The sequence below is a fragment of the Falco biarmicus genome, chromosome 3 (assembly GCF_023638135.1).
Source record: "Falco biarmicus isolate bFalBia1 chromosome 3, bFalBia1.pri, whole genome shotgun sequence".
NCBI lineage: Eukaryota > Metazoa > Chordata > Aves > Falconiformes > Falconidae > Falco > Falco biarmicus.
This window is the reverse complement of record NC_079290.1, coordinates 71,689,657-71,710,776: the sequence shown is the minus strand read 5'-3', so window position 1 is coordinate 71,710,776 and position 21,120 is coordinate 71,689,657. Positions and strand designations below refer to the sequence as shown.

The 21,120-nt window shown below is 37.8% G+C and overlaps 1 protein-coding gene across 1 annotated transcript in view; it reads right to left on the bottom strand.

Annotated features, from left to right (window-relative positions):
- LOC130146491 (dynein axonemal heavy chain 5-like) overlaps positions 1 to 20,355 on the bottom strand; it is a 176,263-nt gene extending 155,908 nt beyond the window's left edge. The window contains exons 1-13 of the mRNA XM_056332652.1: positions 20,303 to 20,355; positions 20,129 to 20,203; positions 17,092 to 17,178; positions 16,019 to 16,090; positions 13,118 to 13,219; positions 12,011 to 12,197; positions 10,672 to 10,837; positions 10,471 to 10,564; positions 9,186 to 9,284; positions 7,092 to 7,273; positions 4,694 to 4,813; positions 3,786 to 3,987; positions 450 to 545 (exon numbers count right to left, since the gene is read on the bottom strand). Coding sequence (XP_056188627.1) covers positions 450 to 545; positions 3,786 to 3,987; positions 4,694 to 4,813; positions 7,092 to 7,273; positions 9,186 to 9,284; positions 10,471 to 10,564; positions 10,672 to 10,837; positions 12,011 to 12,197; positions 13,118 to 13,219; positions 16,019 to 16,090; positions 17,092 to 17,142 — 1,371 coding nt within the window. The 5' untranslated portion in view covers positions 17,143 to 17,178; positions 20,129 to 20,203; positions 20,303 to 20,355. The remainder of the gene's footprint in view (positions 1 to 449; positions 546 to 3,785; positions 3,988 to 4,693; positions 4,814 to 7,091; positions 7,274 to 9,185; positions 9,285 to 10,470; positions 10,565 to 10,671; positions 10,838 to 12,010; positions 12,198 to 13,117; positions 13,220 to 16,018; positions 16,091 to 17,091; positions 17,179 to 20,128; positions 20,204 to 20,302) is intronic.
- Positions 20,356 to 21,120: the final 765 nt, after the last annotated feature.

The following is a 21,120-nucleotide window of genomic DNA, read 5'->3' as shown; positions in this document are numbered from 1 at the left end:
TTTATTCATGCTTCATGAACATCCCATATCATGATCACGGCCTGAACCAATAAACAGTACTGACTTTAAGGTAACAGATGGCAGAAATTATTTCATTTCTCCTGCCAGTTGAAAAGGGTAACTTAGAAATCCAACATGAAGCATGGGGAACACCAGGATGAAGAAAGAAAATAAACTTAAAAAAATAGGTGTATAAAATTGGTAAGGAAAGATGGAACATTAAACTGGAACATAAAAAAAAAAGATGGAACAATGAACATTATCTTCCAGCACTTCTGCAAGTGACTTCTAGAACACTTGTAATAGGCTTGATGTCCTCCAACGTTACCTCAGCCAGCCACCACCACAGTACAGGATACGGGCAGTAATGAAGGAGTTCAGTAGAAGCTGTGGGTACTCAGCCTTTCTGAGCACCAGAACAAGGGGTTTGTATTCGTAACATTACTTACAGTTACAGTCTTCTCAAACCAGGAATCCACAAATTCTTGTATGGACTCATATAATGCTGCAATTTGGTTCTTAAATTCAAGGTAATCTTTTTCAAACTAGAAAAGGGTAAAAGAAAAAAAAATATCTATAGTGTTGCTTTCATTTCATACAAAGTTCTTTCCCTGAAGTTTTTGAGGAATTAATTTTATCTGCCCAGTATATGTTTTCAGCACTGAATTAAAGAGAACAGGGACGCCACCAGTAACAAATGCATTTACATTCTAAGCAAAGCAAACAAAAATAAGAAATGTTAGGTTATATGATTAAAGCCCTATGCACTCCAGCACACCCAGCACTGCCACAGGAGAGCACTCAGCTCACTGTCCAGGTACGATACCCATCAAGATAAGCAAACTGGCAGGCTCTCTAAACCACCTTACAGACTAAGTAAGGGAGGTTATTGCCTAGGAGATGAGGGACTTACTACAGTTTACCAGGAAAAAGCATTTTGGGGCTATACAAAATGTATTATGGGAGTTAGGGAAGAAGCAAAGGCAGGAATCAATGTGGTTTGTGGGAGAAACAACTGCGGAAAAATGAAGGCATGATGGGACAAAAGAAGTCAGTCACATGTGAACAGACTGCTGGTCAGCACATTTGTCTATCTGTGCCCTGTGCCTGATCAGCACAATCTGTCTTTTCTTCTTACTTATCTCCATTTGTAATCATTTTCATGGGTGAAAGGGTTCTGCATGCATAACGGTGTATGGGAGTTCACGTACTAAGCAACAGAATTGAAAGGGGCTTAAAGACAGCTTACAAGAAACATGAAAAGAGACATTTACCAAGGCCTGTAGTGATAGGAAGAGGGGTAACAGTTTTAAACCTACCCAAAAGAGGGTTGGTTTAGATTGGACATATGCAAGAAATTTTTTACGCTGACAATGGTGAGAAACTGGAACAGGCTGTCCAGAGAAGCTGTGGATGCCCCATCCCTGGAAGTGTTTAAAGCCTGTAGAGGGATTTTTAAAGGACCGAGGACGTAAGTTACCATTGTCTGGGTTGGACAACCCGGGCCTGTTAGTTGAAGCTGCAGAGCAGTTTTAAATTGTCCTGGAAACAAGCACTGGGAGAAAGAAAACAAGCTGTGCACAAACAAGAAGCCAGGTGCAGAGCAAGTCCTGGGAACCACGAAATCAACACACTCTCATCGGCACACTCTGATCAGGCACCTGCAGCATGCTCACCGTCAGCGACACGGACACCCACATGGCCAGAGACTTTTATCCTGTGTGTAAAGTCGGGTATGCGGTCGGTTTAAGTTATAAATATGACCTGTTTGTTTAATAAAGTGAGCATGGCATGTAGCCATATTGGTGTGATTGTCGTGACTTGGCTGATTCTCCACGGGGGACCCTCTTCGAAGGCCAAGCTGGATGGGGCTTTGAGCAACCTGATCTAGTGGAAGGTGTCCCTTCCCATGGCAGGGGGGTTGAACTAGATGATCTTTAAAGGTCACTTCCAACCCAACACATTCTGTGATTCCATGGAGACCATGGGTCACTGGGGACTGTGCACCCGTAGAGTCAGCAAATGGAGAGACTGGAGGATATCAAGGTCTAAGTCTCATCAGTCAACGTAGGAACCATGGATCATAGCAACTAGAAACACTGGAGCATGTGCATACTGCGTGGGTGGGTGTGTCACATGCAACGGCTAAAGAATACCAAACCAAACTAGGCAGAAAATAGGACAGAAGCTTAGGAACCAAGTGTTGGAGCAGTCACAAGTCTGGGCTGGATATTAAAGAGATTGGAGTGGTCTAAGAGTTGGCTGCCAGAGGGACCAGAGGGCCCAAGCCAGCTACCAGAGAGATGGTAGGGTCTGAAGGTCAGCTGTAAGCCTGAACCAGCTACAATGAAGAACTGTTTGCATGTGTGTGTGTCTGTGTGTCAGCAACCAGGGCAGCAAGGGGATCCAGGGGCCAGACAGAGGGTAGGCCGATTGCCTAAGACCAGTTACTGGAGGAACTCATGTGTCTGTGCATGTGCATGTGTGTTTAGGTCCGAGTACCAGCAACTGGAGTGGGGCTGTGGGCCTTGCGGGTGTTGTAAGTCCAGGAACTGAGGAGACCTAAGTATCCAGGGACCAGCTGACGGATAAACTGAGTGTCTTACTTGAGGGATCCATGTATATGTACTTTTCACTAACAGGCTTTCCTCCTGCTCAGCCAGAGAGGTACAGGATAAGGCCATTAATACTGTTTGTCGTGAGCTGAGTGGCCAGGCCTGTGTCTAAGTGTATTGTCCCTATGTGTGCATACCTACTGGGAATCACATGCTCATCCTTGCAGCTGATAGGACCTGGGGACATGGAACTGCAACAGCCTTACCTCTACTGGGCTACCACATTTGGCAACATCTAACTGGGAGTAATTTGGGTATTTATCTGTAATATCTTTTCCTGAAAGTCCAAAATACTGAGGACCTACAAAAAGAGTTCAGTATAAACTTCCTCTTGAAGAAAGCATTATACAGGCTTGGGAAGACAGTCCATTATATATATTGCTCCAACCATCTAGGTATAGAAAAGCCACACACTTTAAATTCCAGTTAACAGTAAATGTTCTCTTTCAGAAAAGAGCCACACAGCAAGTATTACAGAAATGTAAGCCATCAGCCAGCTAGGAGAAACCCAAATAAACATTTAAAGGAAAGTTCCTGACAGTTGCAAGCTGCAGTTCAGGAAGGCAAGAGTTTAAAGTCAACATTTCTAGAACTTCTATTGTGAGCCAATTAATCCTGCAAAGCAAGCAGGCTACAACTCAAAAAAAAGCATGTACAGGATGTATTAGAACATGAGTCTGAAGCACTTGAAAAATTACCTTCGTTTTTAGCACCCTGCTCAGCACAGGGAGTGGTATCATTCACTTCTCCCTCTAAAATGTTCATCTAAGTGCCTTCGTTATAATACTGCCTTTACTATTCCATTAAGTATTTTCAGTAACAATGAGTACCTCTTGCAACTAGATAAACCGTATTTAATGCATTGACCTGCCTGAATTAGTTTTCAGTCTGCAGTTCAACATATATGTATATCAAAACAAACAAGTTTAGGAAAGGTTGTTTGTAGCATTACCTATCACACAAAAACTAGTTTATCAAAAATTAACAAAAACATTTGAAATAAAAGCCAAATTTACCCAAAGATTTTCAAATTGTATTAAATGATATGAAAGTACTATTATTACAGCAAAATACTATTCGCAGTTACAAAATTTAATCTTCTTTGCATAACTCCAGTGAAAAGCACATAATTAAGGGAGTGATTGTCAGACAAGGGCTGAATGTATGTACCTCTTTTTTTCTGTGATCCAGAACATCATACTGTTTGGATTTGGTGTTTGTAGCAATGCTTTGGTAATGAGCACTGATCTCTTCAATACCTTCTATTTTTATACAATGAAGCTCTAAAAGGCTTTCCATAACATTGCTCATATCTGAAATCTTCTCCAAACGTTTACAGAATGTATCAAATTTTCCAAATATATAGTTTTCACTAAAAATAAAAAGCAACAGAAGGACTTTTATGCAAATCTATTTATAATAGATCTTTTCTATTTAACATACGTATATTCTACCAAACTGCTACCAAATTTCCCTTAAAAAAATCTATGCTGCAATAATTACAAATCGAGTAAAAAACAATTTAAAATAATGGATATAAACCAGAAAATACTTAATCCTTATATATGTCAATAAAACGCCATGTTTCACAAGAGTTACCCTTTTAAGACATTTGAAGAGATCAAAAGGTGACTGTACAATACTAAGAAATGCCTCATGCTTTAAGTGCCAAAACAGGTAAAACTCCCCTCGGGTAATACTCCCCCTTGTTTAGTCAGCCCAAAGCTGACTAAATTCCTCTGGAGTCTTTTCACTTATATTCATGATGCAAATTTGTTGGGATTTCAGATCATACATGAACATATGTATTAAATTAACACATGCATAAATTCCCCTGAAGTGCCTATGGACATCTGCTAAATGAACAAGTGACTGGCAAAAACCTGTCACTGGCTTATTCCTGAATAGTAAAAAAAAAACCCAAAAAAACAAAAAACAACAAACCTCTGCAAAGTCATGTTCTTCTTATAACAAATACTGCATTTTAATTGAGTATTTAGCTTTTCTGCTAGCCAGAAGAGATAATATTTATAAATTCAATAAATTAATATGCTTCAATATTAGAGTAAATTATTTACCTGAAATCAAATTGCCTGTCACTTGGGTTTTCCTTTAGCTCCTCCTTAATTCTCTGAAAGGATGTTTGGTATTGTTCTTTGAGGGAAATGCATTGCTGTATCCTCTTTAGCAATTCTTGCCTGAGGAAGAAAGGACATAAGACAGAAAATCATCCCAAAGAGGTCTTCAAAAGAGTATCAATAAAAATAGAACATTTTAGTCAGATACGCAACTTTGCAAAATAAGAATACAAAATTATACATTACCTGAAAAATGGTCAAAATATGAGGATTACATTAAAAGTGGGGTTTTTTAATTTGTTATCTAGGTTGGATATTTTTAGTTTAGGTTTTATTGTCTTTAAACCAAAACTTCCACAGCATAGTCCAGAAAGGACATACCAGGTAAACCCTGGCTACCAGACTGCCTGCAGTTTGGCCATTTCTCATCCTCTGTAAACTGGGTATTGCTGATAGGTTTTCCTTGGTTTGCTTCTTTGTTTTTCTAAGCTGACAAGACTGGAGAGGTATTTTTCCAGACTACAGTAAGCATGAGGAAAACCTTGTTTCTTCAGAAAGATACACCAAGAAGATCTTGGTTCCCAAGGCCACAAATAGCTACCTCTTACACACAGTTGTTCATTAACCCAGAGGTGCTACCATAAATGAGATACATAGATGACGCATGGAAATTAGCCATAAGCCATTTACCCAAAACTGTTGCCCCACTCTGGCTTTGTCCTTCATCTTCCAAAAGATCATTGGGAATTAAAATGATAGTCAAACTTCACAGCTTGAAACCACTGGCTGCGACAGAGAGAAACTTTTGCAGAGATAGCAACAGCAAATAAGTAAATAAGAAGAATGTCTCAAAAATAATTTCAGCCAGAATAAACACAACAAAAAAAAAGTATTTACTTTTATTTACATTAATTCTTTAGAATAAACATAGCCAGTACTTAACTGATTACAGGTAATTTCTGAAAACTTCCTTTTACCCACTCAAAATACAAGAGGAATCCAAATTATTTGTTAGATTTACTTTTATGTCTCCTAGCCTGTTACTTCAGTGTCAGCTTTGACTTGGCTGCAATTTAAGCACAGGCATCCTGACTATGTCTCAGTGAAGTTTGTAAAACCTTTTCCTTCTCACCTCCGTAACCATAATGTCGTTCCAATTATACTCTTTCAAGAGACTATTCCAATCATTACTTTTCTAGTTGATAACTTCAGATGTCATGCTTATATTAACCCCTCTCTGTGGTTGCCCCATTCTCTTCTGCATCAAAATAATTGACTTGTTCTTATAGTATGTGTCCTTCCTAGGCTATCTCCACTTCTCATCCTTCACACACATTTGTTCTGCCAGTGATGTCAGCATTCACCACTGAAGTTTCATACAAACACATCTGTGCTTCCACTTATGCTGTATGTAGCACTGGGAGCAGCTCCTTACAAGTAGCCATAAGTTACTAATTCATTCCTTCTTAATGTCTCCTTTAGTTCTCCTGGCCATGATGCCTACAAAACATCCAAGGGCATCACAACGTTTGCTGAAAACACTGTCATTCCAGCTGACCAACACTGCACGACTGCTGTTTTTTCTCCATCCCTCTTTCCTCCCCCTATCTCACTATTCACTTCTTATATTTCATGTTGCAAGCTCTTCTTATGTTTTGGATTGCAAGCTCCTTAGAGCTGAGGCAAACTTTTTTGTTCATTTCCATTGCTGAAAACCAGGAACTCTTGCTATACTAACAGCTGTAATAAAAACAATAGAAAAGAACAAAACTAGTCTTAGGCATGTCTAACCAGGAAACTTACAGTAAATCTAGTTTTCTAGTTTTCACTGGCACCATTTACACTCTTCACATGTTTGCTCATACAGCATTCCCCATGGAATACTCAGAAAATACAAGTCTGAGTCCCATCCTATCCCCCACCCACACACTTTGCTCCAAAAAGAGTATGACTGAACTATGATTCTGGTTCTGCTATAAATTGCCCCCTTCCTCAAACTGACTTTCCTATCCAGTAACAGCAAATATTAACCTTAGATGGAACTTTTGCCAGTCTGTCCTTGGAGGTCCTTTATGAAGAACCTTATCTCCCTGTTCTAATTGTTCAAGTGTGTTTGTCTAAAAAAAGCCATGGGGACAAAATAATGAGTGTTGTATACTGGTATACATTACACCCTTTTCAATAGCAGGTTTTTTCACAACACATAGTAAATTTATTTTTTCAGAGTACTTAATTCAACACAAAATGAGTATCACAAGCTTAAAATTAACATGGAAATCAGTGCCTGGCAGGAGAACAAAGGGCTACTTAAACCTACCTTTTAATAATCTTGATGACTAATCTATAATTTTACTTCTAGTGTTAACAAAAGAAGATTAAATCATTAAAAATCTATCACCTGTCCAGATCCCAGATTTTTGAAACACCTTCACATAGATAAGTCTTGCACGTCTTAATCATTTGATTAGTGATTTTAAGAAGAAGAGACGTCATGCGCTCTGACGTGTTGTAGTACGGTGATATACAGTAGATCATATAGACAGTATTCATTAAACTGGGTACGTGTTCCATCATTGTTACCTACAACAGCAAAAAAATGGGCAAGTCAACACTTCAGATTTCCTAAAAATTAACACAATGGAAAATGTAACAGCTCCGGCAATATGTTTGTCACTGAATAAACACTTCTTGACTGTAACACATTGCTCTTGTAGACATCTCATTATGAACTGGACCAGCCAATTCATTTGCAGGAACCTTACACATTATGACCAAAAAAAACCAAACCCCAAAACGGGGAATGGGTAACAAATAAATGAATAGTTCTTCTTCCAGAGTGGGAGTTTCCAGAGGAAAAGCAGAGGCTACAGTACACTTTTTGGCCATGGCCTCCAGTGTATGAGGTGCTGTACTGTGCTTTGCAAAGGAATATGCTACCAGAGGAAAGCCATACACTGCTACAAAAGGCATGCTCTAGGAAGGACAAGAATAAAGTTGGCCATTGCTCATTTTACCTAGATCTGTACAGAAGAGAAATCCAGAAGGGGGAGACAAGGCAACAATAATCTCTCTTACTGAGGATACTGAACTATAGAGTTTTCTGTCCCACAGAAATGAATGCAAGGCAGATCTACTGAGAATCCAATGATACAAAGATCGGTAGCATCCAAACCCCCTTGCTTTCTAACCTCACCTAAGAGGGAAGTTAGTGCGGCTGGGTAAGGAGTCCAATATAATAAAACTCACTAACAGCAGACTGTTATTAAGCAAGGTACCCTTTATTGCAGCGCTGGGGCACGCTGGGGATAGCTCCACCATAAATGTTCCAACAATCTGGCAAGCTTTCAGAGCTATATACCATGAAGTTACACATATACACGAGATTTCCTGGAACTCATTAACACATGCAGATGTCTGGTCCACACAGTGCAGTCATCTGTCTGAGTGGCTGGGGTCGTTGGGGTCTTCTATTGTTGCCATTCTTTTGTAACTTTCTTATCTTTATGGTCCTGCACATCTCTGTAAAGTGAGATTACCCAGGCATCTCCTTATCCCACAACCATCCCACAACCACCCAAGCCTCTGCAGTTTCCTTGTTCTCCAGGCCTCCTTATCTCATAACCATCCCACAACCATCCTGAAGCCTCTTTTGTTCAGGTAAGTATCTACGGTGCTTATGGCATCTTCCTTGTTCTTGGGCCTTAACCCATTCACCAGAGCGAGACAGTGACTGGTCTATCAATAGATAAAAAAAGTATGGTATCTAAAAGTCAAGTCCAATATGGCAGAATGGTGAATATTTGCAGAAGAAAAGCAGTGTAAAATAGCATAACGGATTCAAATAGAGTTCAGGCTTTGAAAACAGTATTTAGAAAAATTGTAAGCAGCTGGATTATGTGTATATCTTCTGAACCACATAAGCTTAGACAGTGTTAGCTGGAGGCTGTGTCTTCAAAATTCATACTCTCACTTAAAAAATGAAATCTGAGAGCCACATGGTTATGAAATTAAGTTTTATCATTTGAATCAGAATGTCAGTAAATACATGCTACCTCCAAGAGAAACAGCTTTAACCTGTAAAATAAGTGGAAACTGCCCAATTTCAGCTCAGCTGAGGGCTTAAGATCATTTTATGATACCTACATTAAAACAATTACAAGTAACTGCTAACTGAAGCATGGAGACAGGAAGAAGTACCTTATGTAAGGCTCAGCCGCACAAAGACAATTCAGCTCTGTATCAGGTTTGGAAAAACATAATTTGTTTATTTTTCTCATGCCCCTCAGTTATCTTCTGGAATGACAATTGCCTCCTACACAAAAAGTAGTATTATCTCTGATTTATTCAAAATGTGTAAACTCAATTCACTAGTGCCAAAGGAGTCAAAGCCGAGCAGTTAAAATACTGAAAGGAGAAAGATGCCTCTTCAGCAGAAAAAGCTTTTCCTTTCTTTTCTGAATGTCACATTAAGTGCCTTTAGAATACTACTTACAGGTGAAGCTTTAGCAAGTGGACCAAAAAATTTATCCAACGTATATAAATATCTCACATTGTCTTTAGCTTCATTGGCAGCAACTGTTATACTAACATCCTAAAGGGAGAAAAAACAGAAACAGAATTAATACTGTCAAAATTTACTGAACAGGTTCTTGCTCTTTTATAGTGCGTGCTACCACAAGACTATGATTCCATCTTACAAACATTTTCTCACAGAAGTTTTCTCAAATAATTCAAAAATTCTTCACATATGAAATAACTGCTTTTACATGCAAAACCTGGTAAGATCTACCTGGCAATCAGCAACATTTTGGACGCGATTTGAAGGAACTCCTTAATTAGACCCCCAAAGTTTCTCCTTCCTGATAGAAATACAATAGTGTGGTGTCGACAATCTGACTTAAATTTTACATTGGTTTTAGCACAGTACCCAATCTACATAACTTAGGCGAGATCCCTAAAATGTACCAGGGTGTTTCCCATATTTTTTTAATAAACACTTGTTAAGGAAAGTGAGTTCAAAACTAATGCCTGTATATCCCTCTGTTCATGACAGGTGGAACTATCCAGTCCTTTGGAGGCAATACTGTATGAAGAAAGAAATGTAATTCATCTTCCTTGGCTTGTACTGGCTCTGTACAGACACTCTCATCCAAATTCCATTTATCATATAAGTCTGCAAATATGTTACGCAGAAAATCAAAAACTCAGTAAGGTGACACTGTTTTCCTGGTCTGTTTTCAAAACAGAAGAATATCTTCTTAAGTGCCAGAAGATCTACATTCTGGTGTTTGGGGGGGGTTCTGATTGGATGTACATGTACAGAAAATGTACGGCTCATTTTCTGGGTTGCCTACAATTTTGATTGATAAGTTTACATTACAAATACCCACTTATCTGAAGTAGCAGTAATGCTACAAAAAGCCAGCTGTCAATAATTCTAAAAGCAATATGATGAACTTTCAGACATCTCTACAGTTGGCCTGCACAGGGTACAGCTGGAGAGAGACAGAAAAATGTTATATTGCTGCATTGCTCTACTTTTGCACCACCATTTCACCCACTATGTTAATGAAAGACACATTACAGAAGCATTGACTTCTTTTCAAGTTATCTAATTTCAATATCATCGGTGTTATGTATTTCAACAAACGGGTAATAAATCACAGTACAAAACCAGCATAAACACACAAAACTATTTTTAGCATTGTGTTCAGTTCTGTGTGTATCACAAACGTGGTACTCTACTCATTTAAAACTTTCATTAAAACAGTAATTACCAGCTCTTTCCACTGCTTTAATGTCTTTGATCTTGCCGCCTGAAGTATACTTATAATTTTCTTTACTCTTGAACTCTTGATCTCATCTAAAAGGCTTTTAAGAATGAAACACATTTAATACTCTCTTTGGAAGGAAAGTTTACATTTATTTTTAGAAAGATTTTTTTTTAAGTTCTGTGAAAAATAATGCAGGGATTTAACCTGTTAAATGATGACATTCTTGTCTTCCAGTGTTCCAGCTCTGCAGATGGACCAATGTCATCAGCTTCTCTTCTCATTTGTTCACTCTCCGCTAAAAATTGTCTGATCTGTTTGATCCAGATCACAACCGCTTCTTCAAGTTTCTCTGTGACCTCTGTGTTACTGCCTTCAAAACCACAGAATGGGAGAGTCTCATAAGTACCAAGGAATAAATACTGAACTTTAACTACAGAAGTGAAATATCCTTGTCAAACATAAACTGCGACTCTATGTAAGCTAAATATATTCAAATCAGTGACCAAGAACAGGGAAAGATTAAGACTGTAACAACAAGATGCACACACATACAACTTTTATCTACCTACTCTTGTTACCATTGCATATCCTTTACAATGGAAACAGTTAAAAATACAGTGAGTTCATAAGGAAAAAAATACAGCAATGTTATTTTGGGAGGATCATGTTTCAGAGGTCCAAGAAATGCATTAACCATTATGTATATATTTTCCTGTTTGTATTTCATAAATAAAGGCTTACTTCACATTTCTCTTTCTCCCACTGCAGCCTATTCCATATTAAAAGCATCACATAATGGACAACATTATTAAGTCACAAAAATCCCTGTGATTTATGAGTCAGCATGTCTTTTAAATTGCCCTAGCAGCTGAAGGAGTCCAGTTCACTTGGTGCATTATATTTAGGACTTGTGGCACTTGTGCTATGAAATGGATCTAAAGAACTTGTCTAGCTATATAATGTTATTGTATCATCTTAAGGGTCACTAGTTCTGTGGAAGCCGTCCTGCCATAGGCTCATGTAGGGTTAAGAGGAATTGCAAAGTATTGACTGGTTTGGCATTATTTCTGAAAGTCTATGTGGTGATAAGAAATGGTGGAAAGCTATTGTTCTAAGAGACATAACTACTCTTTTTCTTACATATACATCTCTGCATATATATACATTTGTATAAATGCATCTTCTTTAGCCCTCCAAGCCAAACGATATTGGATAGGATTTTCCCAGTATCTAAGAAAGTGAAGAGTATACACACACTAGATGGCTTCACTCAGCAACTACTTGGCCAGCAAACTAGGAGGAACACAGGCCACTGTGTACATGATGTCAAGGAACTGCCTAATCCTTTAAGATCTATGAATTAAAGGATGGCAAATGATTGATGATTTTATGATTACAGAGTCAAAAACCTGGCAAAAGCAAGCAGAAAATTTATATAGCTCAAGGAAGACAAATAAATTATTACAAGTAATTTTTTTCTAATGATATAACATTTATTTTGTAACAGCATCATTGTGTTTGCTTTGCCATAGGAATCACTCACCTGCAGTTATGTAGTCAGATGGGTTTTGTAAGTTGCTAATATAAATATCAATATCCACTTTTTTAAGCTGAACTTTATCTTCTAAATTCTGTCTTGATGATGACAAAGTACCCACAAATTTATCTACTGAATACAGAAAGTCTTGTATCTGGCTGTTCTTCAAGCCTTCTTTCACAGCTCCCCAGTTCTGATCATTTTATGATTTATGCCAGAAAAAAAAAAAAAGTAAAATGAGGGTCAATTGTTTGGGTTTTGAACACAAAAGGTATCTTATCTTTCATTAGAAAGGTATTTCTTATTCATGGCAGTATATTAAGATTTATCAGTATGTCCTTTAAAATACACTCATCTGTACTATAACATAAATACTTTAAAGTGTGTGTTGATTTATTTATTCTGTTAGACAAGAAGAGATAAGCAAGAGGCTCTCGAGAAATAAAAAAAAAGTCTCCCTGCTCTCACTGTCTTCACACTGAATTATCTTTTTTTTTTTTTTTTCCAGTCCGGTTTGGTGCGCTTTGAACAGTGAAGACAGATTCTAACCTCCCTTCCTGCACCTGGCTGAGAGAAAATGGTAGCATACAATAATAGCATACGACAGAATCATTCTTGACAGACACTAAACTTCATGATATTTTCTACTTTTGAACATGTACTTCTGGAGGCAACAGAACAATCTGTGATGCTTTGTGAGTGCCTCTGAACAAGGACAACTCAAAGAAGCTGGATGCTTTGTCTGTGATACAGTGCTTGCTGTCCATGCTCTAGAATAAAATCATGGACTGATCCCTTGTGCTGCCAGAAGGACTTAACACTTTCAATCCAGGCTTAACTTAGTTTTAATAGTCATCACAGTTTTACCTTAGCATGGCTGCTATGCTATATTCTCCTTTGTCATGAGCATTACAGCTAGTGCTATTGCTTGAATATAAACGATAACACTTATCTACAAATTGCATGACTCCCATGAAAGCCTGTATCAGGCTTGTACCTTTCTGCATCCTCTGTTTTATCCTCAGCTGACGCACAAATAGGACTGCAGCAGCCATTTGCCTTAATTTCACATGCTCTTGAGAAAAAAAAAAAAAAGAGTAGCCATTTGATTACCTGTTGTGACTTAAGTGCTGGTATCATGATTTGGGACAAGAAATGTTCCAGGCCCTGAAGGATATTTCCATTAGCACAATCAAATATGCCAAAATTCACCTCCTTCAGGAAGAAATAAAAATCAGCAGAGTGCATATGAACTTCTGTGACATTTTACTACTTGAGTGAAATTCAGACACATGACAGATGCATGTACAGTCCATAACCATGTAGGTTCCATGGGATATTGCCCCCCAGTTTGGATTGGACATAGACTAAAATTCAACCAGAAATTCCAAGACTTGCCCTTAAGCTTGAGTCATCAGAAGAGTCAGTCCCATATTGTAGCAACACTCCAGAAACCAATTAAAATTAACCATTTAATGTCAATGCATTAATTATTCTTAAGGCAATTATATGTCTGTACTTCTGTTTTAGAGCAACAGCTTCCATCTATCATAAATGCCTAAAAAAGGACAACAGAGGTATCAGGCAAGAAATGCTTCTGTCAGTTGTGTGGTTCTCTCCAGTTCATTGTTAATGAGCTCATACTCAGGAAGCATTTCTTTACCAGGAACATGGGCAAACACTGGAACAGGCTTCCTAGAGAGGTGGTGGATGCCCCAAGCTTGTCAGTGCTTAAGAGGCATTTAGATAAGGCACTTAGCAATGTGCTTTAACTTGGTCAGCCCTGAAGTGGTCAGGAAACTGTCTGGTCTAGCTAATGTGAAGCAAGAAGTGGTAAATTGCTGCAGCTGGGGACAGGGAGAGAGACTAGTGAATGGAATTTTACTGCAGAACATAAAGCACAAATTGGAATAAGTGAGGGATTACATCTTTTTCCAACACTATCCGCTTATGGACTGGTTGGCTCTGCTGCTGCTGGCATTCTGCTTACAAGTATATACATCCTAAACATGGGCCGTGTGCTTTCTACAACCCATAATGATTAGCCATTTTGGCTCTGCGTATGGCTCTTGTTAGTAGAGAGGGAGTCTCATTCAGAACTTCTGAACTGCACATACATTGATTTTGCCTCCATCATAATGAATGCTTTACTGATATGGGGGAAAGTGTGCTGAGTTCTGGCTGGGAGGCTTCTACTCCCAACTTTTGCCTTTGCAAAGACAGCAATTCAGAGTGTTTTAGGAACAGCAACTACAAATGAATTGACACTTGACATTTTTGGCTATCTTGATTACTTCACTAACGTTTTCCTTGCTAGTTCCCCACTTGCATGCAAAACAAGAGCATTTAAGACATTTAGTTGTTATGCATGGGTGGAATACTACATCCTAACAATATCACAGTATTATAATCCATCTAGAGTACAAGAGGGTAGAAAACTCTCAAAAAGTGCAGGAATTATGGATGACTATCAAGGCATCATTCTGCCTGAAGAAGTGCTTACAAGGAAGAGCAGGTTTCTTTGCATGTTTGAACGTGTTCCCTGGGAGGCGATGCCCACAAGGTTGCTAACAAGGAAATGTTCCTAAACTATTTCCTTCTGCCAGAGGCTGCACTAGTAAGACAGCAGAAGAAAAGGACAGAAGAAATGAAGACATGAACTGACACCTATTTTTCCCCTTCAGATGCTTTTAATAATGCCAGTTTCTCCCATACGACAATGTTTGCATTTGTTGCAGAGAGTGGGAGACAGGGAAAATGAAGTCTTTCAACACTTCCGATTTTCTAGGACAAAGTCAACATACAAGCTGATCCATTTCTTTCCACAGGACACTGAAGGTTCAGCTATTTCTCTTGAGAAATAGGGGACAAAACCATGTATTTTTAGGGGGTTCTCTGGTTCTCCTTCCAACTGTTTCTACACAAATCTTCAGGATAAACAAAAATTTGGCAAATCAGTCTGAGCCTGAGCTCCAAGCCTCATCAGTGTGAAGACTGACTGACTGAAAATTAGGGCTTGTTTTACCTTCTATAGCATCTAAAAATATTGCTTTGTATAAGGAATGAAGTTTGATGACAGCTACATGACAGCCCCTGCTAAAAGAAGGTGATCACAAAAGAACTGAGAGGAGGCACCTAGGCAGCTAACTGAAGAGTTTGGACAACCATTCTGACAGGTACCCAAGCGAAGCAGCGCCGCAGGACTGACAGGGCATAAGAAGAAGAAGCCTAGAAATTACTTTTACACCCCTGGATGAGGTATTTGCAAAAATATTGTTACGAACCAAGTGACTGACAGAACTGAAGCACTACCATGACTGTAGCTGGAGAAAAAAACACTACAGCTTTGGCCTTCTCAAATAGAACGCATCAATCTATTGGTGACAAATAAGGAGAAAATCTGTACTACATAAAAATAAGTGCATCAATACTTTTGAGAATATGATTTCAGGCCTATTACATTTTTTGTTTAATGTCTATTCTTAGATATATCTGGATGCTCTTCTATTGTAAATATTCCCCAAGTACATGAATATCTCTGAAAGACAGAAAAGGCTGTTACACAGTACTTTTCTTATACACAACTAAAGCTACTTGGGGCAGGAAAACCTTACTTTAGTTAGCTTCAAGTATGATCTTTATTTTTTAAGTTTAAAAGATCCAGTTATTTAAGTGCAGCCTTTTCATAATTTAGGTTTATTACCTAAAAGAAAATTTCCTGGTTTAGGTATTTATTCCTTATTGCCATTAAAATGTATTTTTAATGACTGATTAAGAATGAATATTTATTAATTAAAATCTTGTTTTTAATAATACTGCAGTAGCTAATTTCCAAATCATTAGAACATCACTTTATCATAAACACTTATTCAGGTGAAGAAGAACTTCTGTTAAACAGAGAACCAGACCTTTTAATGAAAGCACTCCTCACTTCTTTTTCTGACTGCAGTGGCATGAATAACAATCTCCAGAAATATCAAGTACACTGCAAACACTGTATAATTTTGGTCTGACCTGGGAAACATTTGATGCAGTTATAACTTTATCTGATGTCCTTAGGAAAAATGCACAGGTTCCTTTAAAGTCCTGTAAAAAGGACAAAAACATGCAGTTAAAAAAAATATGCATGTATAATTTACTTCACAACTTAAAAATGTGCTGAAAACAAAATTGTTAAAATTTAGTTACTCAAAAAGGTAATTTAATTTTTTAAAAGGGAATCTAAACATTACTACAACCTTCTGATCCAAATACTTTTTAGCATGTATTTTCGTCTTTTTGATGGACTGAAGTAATGTAAAAGTTTCAAATCAGTACTGCAACAATGCTTATTTTTAATCTATTAAATCTAATAATAATTCATCTATAACAAATTTGAAAAGCCATTCCAATTGGTCCGACTGGCAGAGGAATGAACCTCACTTCTCAGAAAACAAGGTAGAATTCTTCAGCTATGTCTTTTCTAACGCAACAATGTTAAAATAAGCTCATGGGGGGGGGCGGGGAGCGGGGAAGATATCACCATGCCTTATTCAGAGGAAATTGTATATGGTACACCCAGTGCCCCCCAAATTGATGTAAAGAAAGAAAACTAGTAAGAAATCTTAATGACTACTCTGAATACGCTGCAGATTAATGTTTAGACATTACAGTGAAGAGGTACTTATAAGAATTTGAATGGAATAAATAAATTATTAAAGGTATTTTGGGAATAATATTTAGTATTATTATATGAAAAGAAATACAGAACCACTGAGGAACAGTACTGTTAAACTAGAAGCACACAAGCACTGTAAAATACTTAACATGCAGTCATTAATAAAAATGTTAGGATCTGCAATTTTTTAACAAGAGTTTATTTGACCTGCTGTCCTCTCAGATAGTTAAGCCCATTAATCACTACTTCTTTAGTGCTGAACTCCAACCTCAGCTCAAGAAATGTTGGGAGACTTTGCATTATAAGAACATGGACCAAGTACTTAAATATATATCCAAAAATTACAAAAAGCTGTTTAACACTGCACAGCTATTATGTTTTTTCAATATTTTACTTTCTAACTGTCATCTAATGAATTTTTCAACCATACCTCAGTAGAACCCATGGTAATAAATAATTTCTTCTGAAGCAGGCTGCTCATTGACCCATCTGACGTCGATGATGCATTTGACTTTTGCTAGCAATTTAATTATAAATAAGAGGTTAATAAAATAAAAACCATTATAACACAAATACCTCATCCTATTTGAGTACGTGAATTATAACTAAGGTCATTCTGAACCAGATAGTAATTCCCTGACAGAAATTGTGAGCTTGTCTTTATTTAGAGAATAAACTTTGCATGAATCTCACAATCCCCAGTAAACAGTTTCATAGCGTTGTTCTTTCAGAAAAAAAGCTCAAAGAAGGGGGAAAAATATCAGAAAATATAATAAAATTAAAACTGGAGTGTTTCCTAGAGCAAGTTCCTCCATGGAAACAAACTGGATGGCTTGCAGAAAGAATCATGTGCCTGGTCTGCAAAGTTATAATTGTGAGTGGGACTCACAAGCAACACTGCCAGCTAAATCCTACCAACAGTGGAAAGGAATTTAGTTTTCAACCCATGTCTTTAACCATACATCACTTTGAAAAACTTTCCCTCTGTGAAGATATGCTGCCACTGGTTTCTTTCCACTGAGATATATCTACAACCTCTTCTCTTCAAAGCAACAAAAAAGTTTAAGCTTAGTAAAGACCGGCTTCCCTCTAATTTTCTGTCATCCACTTTGGAAAATAATCTGTTGAAACCTGGAATAACGTAACAGAAAACTCTATGGAAGAAGCCTGCCGGAGTATTTCTCTTTCAAGCTGGGGAGAGGCCTCTTCCTAAAATCTCAAATGTTCAGGTCCTGCTAGACTAAACGTGTGACGTATGATACACAGCAATAGCTCCCCACTTCCACCCCAAAACAACATCTTCTAACTCGTATGCACAGTCTCAGCTGATCGTGCATCCAAGTTGGTGAAAAGGAGAGATAAGCAGCACTGAAGAAAAGATCTTTGACAAATCTTTGTATGAACATGCCTACTAGGTCAGGCCAACAGTCTGCCCTGGCCAGTATTTTGTCTCCAAGAATGGACATAAATGGGTAAGAACAGAGCAAACATGTATGATACTGCCCCTGAATAATCTCCAATTCTCCAATATGTCTGAATTCTCCAAACTGACCAGAACAGTCAATATAATGACATCTCTTCACTCATCAAAATGGAGTGGAAGATGCTAGAGACGGCATTCATATACTCCATCAGAAACATTTATTTTTATGCTATGCTGGTTTTGCAACAAATTTTTCATAAATTCATATTTAAACGGTTAAGAAGGCCAAAATAAAACAAAATTCATGGAGAAATGAAACGTTTCACTTAAACCAAGCTGGACGTTTAATTTCTGGCTTGTCAGTTAAGGAAAACAATTTCAAGATTTTTAGTTTCATCTTGATTTAAGTCAGAGAACATGTTCATCCCAGAAATGTGCATGAACAGTCCCAGTGAAAAGAAAAACTGATTAAACTGCTTTAACAGCTGAGCTGATTCTGTGCTTTGCAAAGCCTCCAAGCAATTCCAATAACACTCAAAAGTTCTTTTAACTTACCTAGGTTACAATGAATCTGTAATTGATCCTTGCAATCAACTGACAATCAAGCATTATCAATCAGTTTTTCTCCTCAACAAGCCTAAAACAGCACCACATGGAGACTTAGCTCACACTAACATGGCTGCTCAATGGCATAACCTGAAAGGACTGAGGAAGGACTTCTGCAGTTCAGGAATCCCACAATAGTGATGTTAGGCAATTTTAAGTTGCTTGGCACCTTCTGATATCACACACTCAGTGGAAGCTGAACAATGATTTTGCTTTTTATGAGGAGGCTTCTTCTCAAAATTGAATGGGACACAGATACATCTTGGGGACCACAACCACCTTCTTTCTACTTACTGTTTTCCAAGCTCAACATTATTTGCCATAGAATGGGACAGATTTGAATATGAAACCACCTTCATTTAGAAAGAAATTGCATTACTTTTCACCCTCTTGAAACAATGCTTGGTCCATAGTGGAGTTGGTGCAGTTCAAACCAAAAGAAGACAAAATAGTTCTTACACAGACAGTTAGTTCCCCCATTCCTGTAATACATATGTTAGCTAATCTAGCCTTTTCAAACTCTGAATACTATGCCTCAATTATCTTTATCATTTTTGAAGTCTGGATTTTTACTTTACTTGGCCATTTTTACCATAGAATGGTTTGGGTTGGAAGGGACCTTAAAGATCATTTAGTTCCAACCCCACTGCCATGGGCAGGGACACCTTCCACTAGACCAGGCTGCTCAAAGCCCCATCCAGCCTGGCCTTGAACACTCCCAGGAACAAGGCATCCACAACTTCTCCATGCAACCTGTGCCAGTGTCTCACCACCCTCACTGTAAAGAATTTCTTCCTAATATCTAATACAAGTCCACCCTCTTTCAGCTTAAAACCATTCCTCCTTGTCCTATCACTACATGTCCTTGTAAAAAGTCCCTCTCCAGCTTTCTTGTAGATCCCCTTTAGGTACTAGAAGGCTGCTGTAAGGTCTGCCCAGAGCCTCCTCTTCTCCAGGCTGAACAACCCCAACTCTCTCAGCCTGTTTTCACATGAGAGAGGTGCTCCAGCCCTCTGATCATCCTCGTGGCCCTCCTCTGGACTCACTCCAACAGACTGATGTCCTCCTTATGCTGGGGGCCCCAGACCTGAATGCAAGTCCCAGACCTGAATATTCAAGTCCAGGTGGGGGTCTCAAAAGAGCAAGATGTTTTAAAGGGTTTTTTTTTTAAGTTTTTAAGAGGTTTTTTTAAGTTTTAAGTAATTTTTAAGTTTTCTTCTGTGAAAACAAGAACAGCATCAAACCATGTCACAGGGCATTTTCCTGTTTGCATGTAAGACAGTGTCAGTATCTAAACAATGAGATCCAAGTTCTTTCCATACTGGCATGCATAGCAAAAAAAAAATCTCTGTTAAGACATTCTGAATTTTGCAACAGTGATGTGATTTTTTTAAAAAAATGCAACTTTGTTTTTGCAGAAGTAATAACAGTAACATACCTGCAATACATCTTGGTAAAAGAAGAGCAACTTTTTAAGTCCACTAGGGGCAAAGAATTGTTCTGTGAGTTGAAACTAAGAACAAAATTACGAGTGTGGTTAATTGTGAAGTAGTTCCAAAAGACTGGAAATTTTGGAAACACATTTAATAATAATAACTTAATTAATATTTACCTTGTCATCAGAAATAATGGCCTCCTCCACTTGCTGCTCACTTAAGCCTATCCCATCTGCTAATCTTGATATCAAATACTTGTGTCTTTCATCTATCTGAGCTCTTCGCTCCTCTTTGGTGACTTTGGCTTGCTTGGCTAGTTCTTTCCTAGTTTCACTGGAAAGTACTACATTTTTCTTACCAGTTGTCTAGAAAATAAAAGTTTGTTATAGAGACTTTTTTTTACTTACTTAAGGACTCCATTTTGTATTGTTGATATTTAAGCTGGTTTCATAAACTACTTTAAGCAGGAACATAAAAAATTACATCTAAGGAATGCAGAGGGAAAAGATCAGTAATAGTTAACTTGTTACACCAGAATTATTTCTCAGTATAAAGCTGCTAGAATGGAAACTTCTGATCCAAAACTTCAGATCAGGACATCAGAATCAGATGTGGATCCAGGCCAAGGTCACAATAAAAATTTAGCACTATAAAGGCCCTAATTCAAACCTCAGCTTTGTGAATCCAGCTTTGAACCTTCTATATGTCCATATTCCAAATCTGGGACCAGATCTATCTCTATACTGCCAGCATTTTAATATATAGTATCGTTATTACCTCAAAGGAAATAAATAAAACAAATCCATTATAACATCTGTCACTGCTAGAATAAATATGTAATTGATGTTTAAAACACAGGTCATATAAAGATAGTAGCAGAATGATAAAGAAGGAAATCTATGTAAACAAAGGATTTTTTGAAATCTTCATAACAGTGTGAAGAAGACTGAAAATAGAGAGGGTGAATAACATTTTTAAGCCAACAGATAATCTT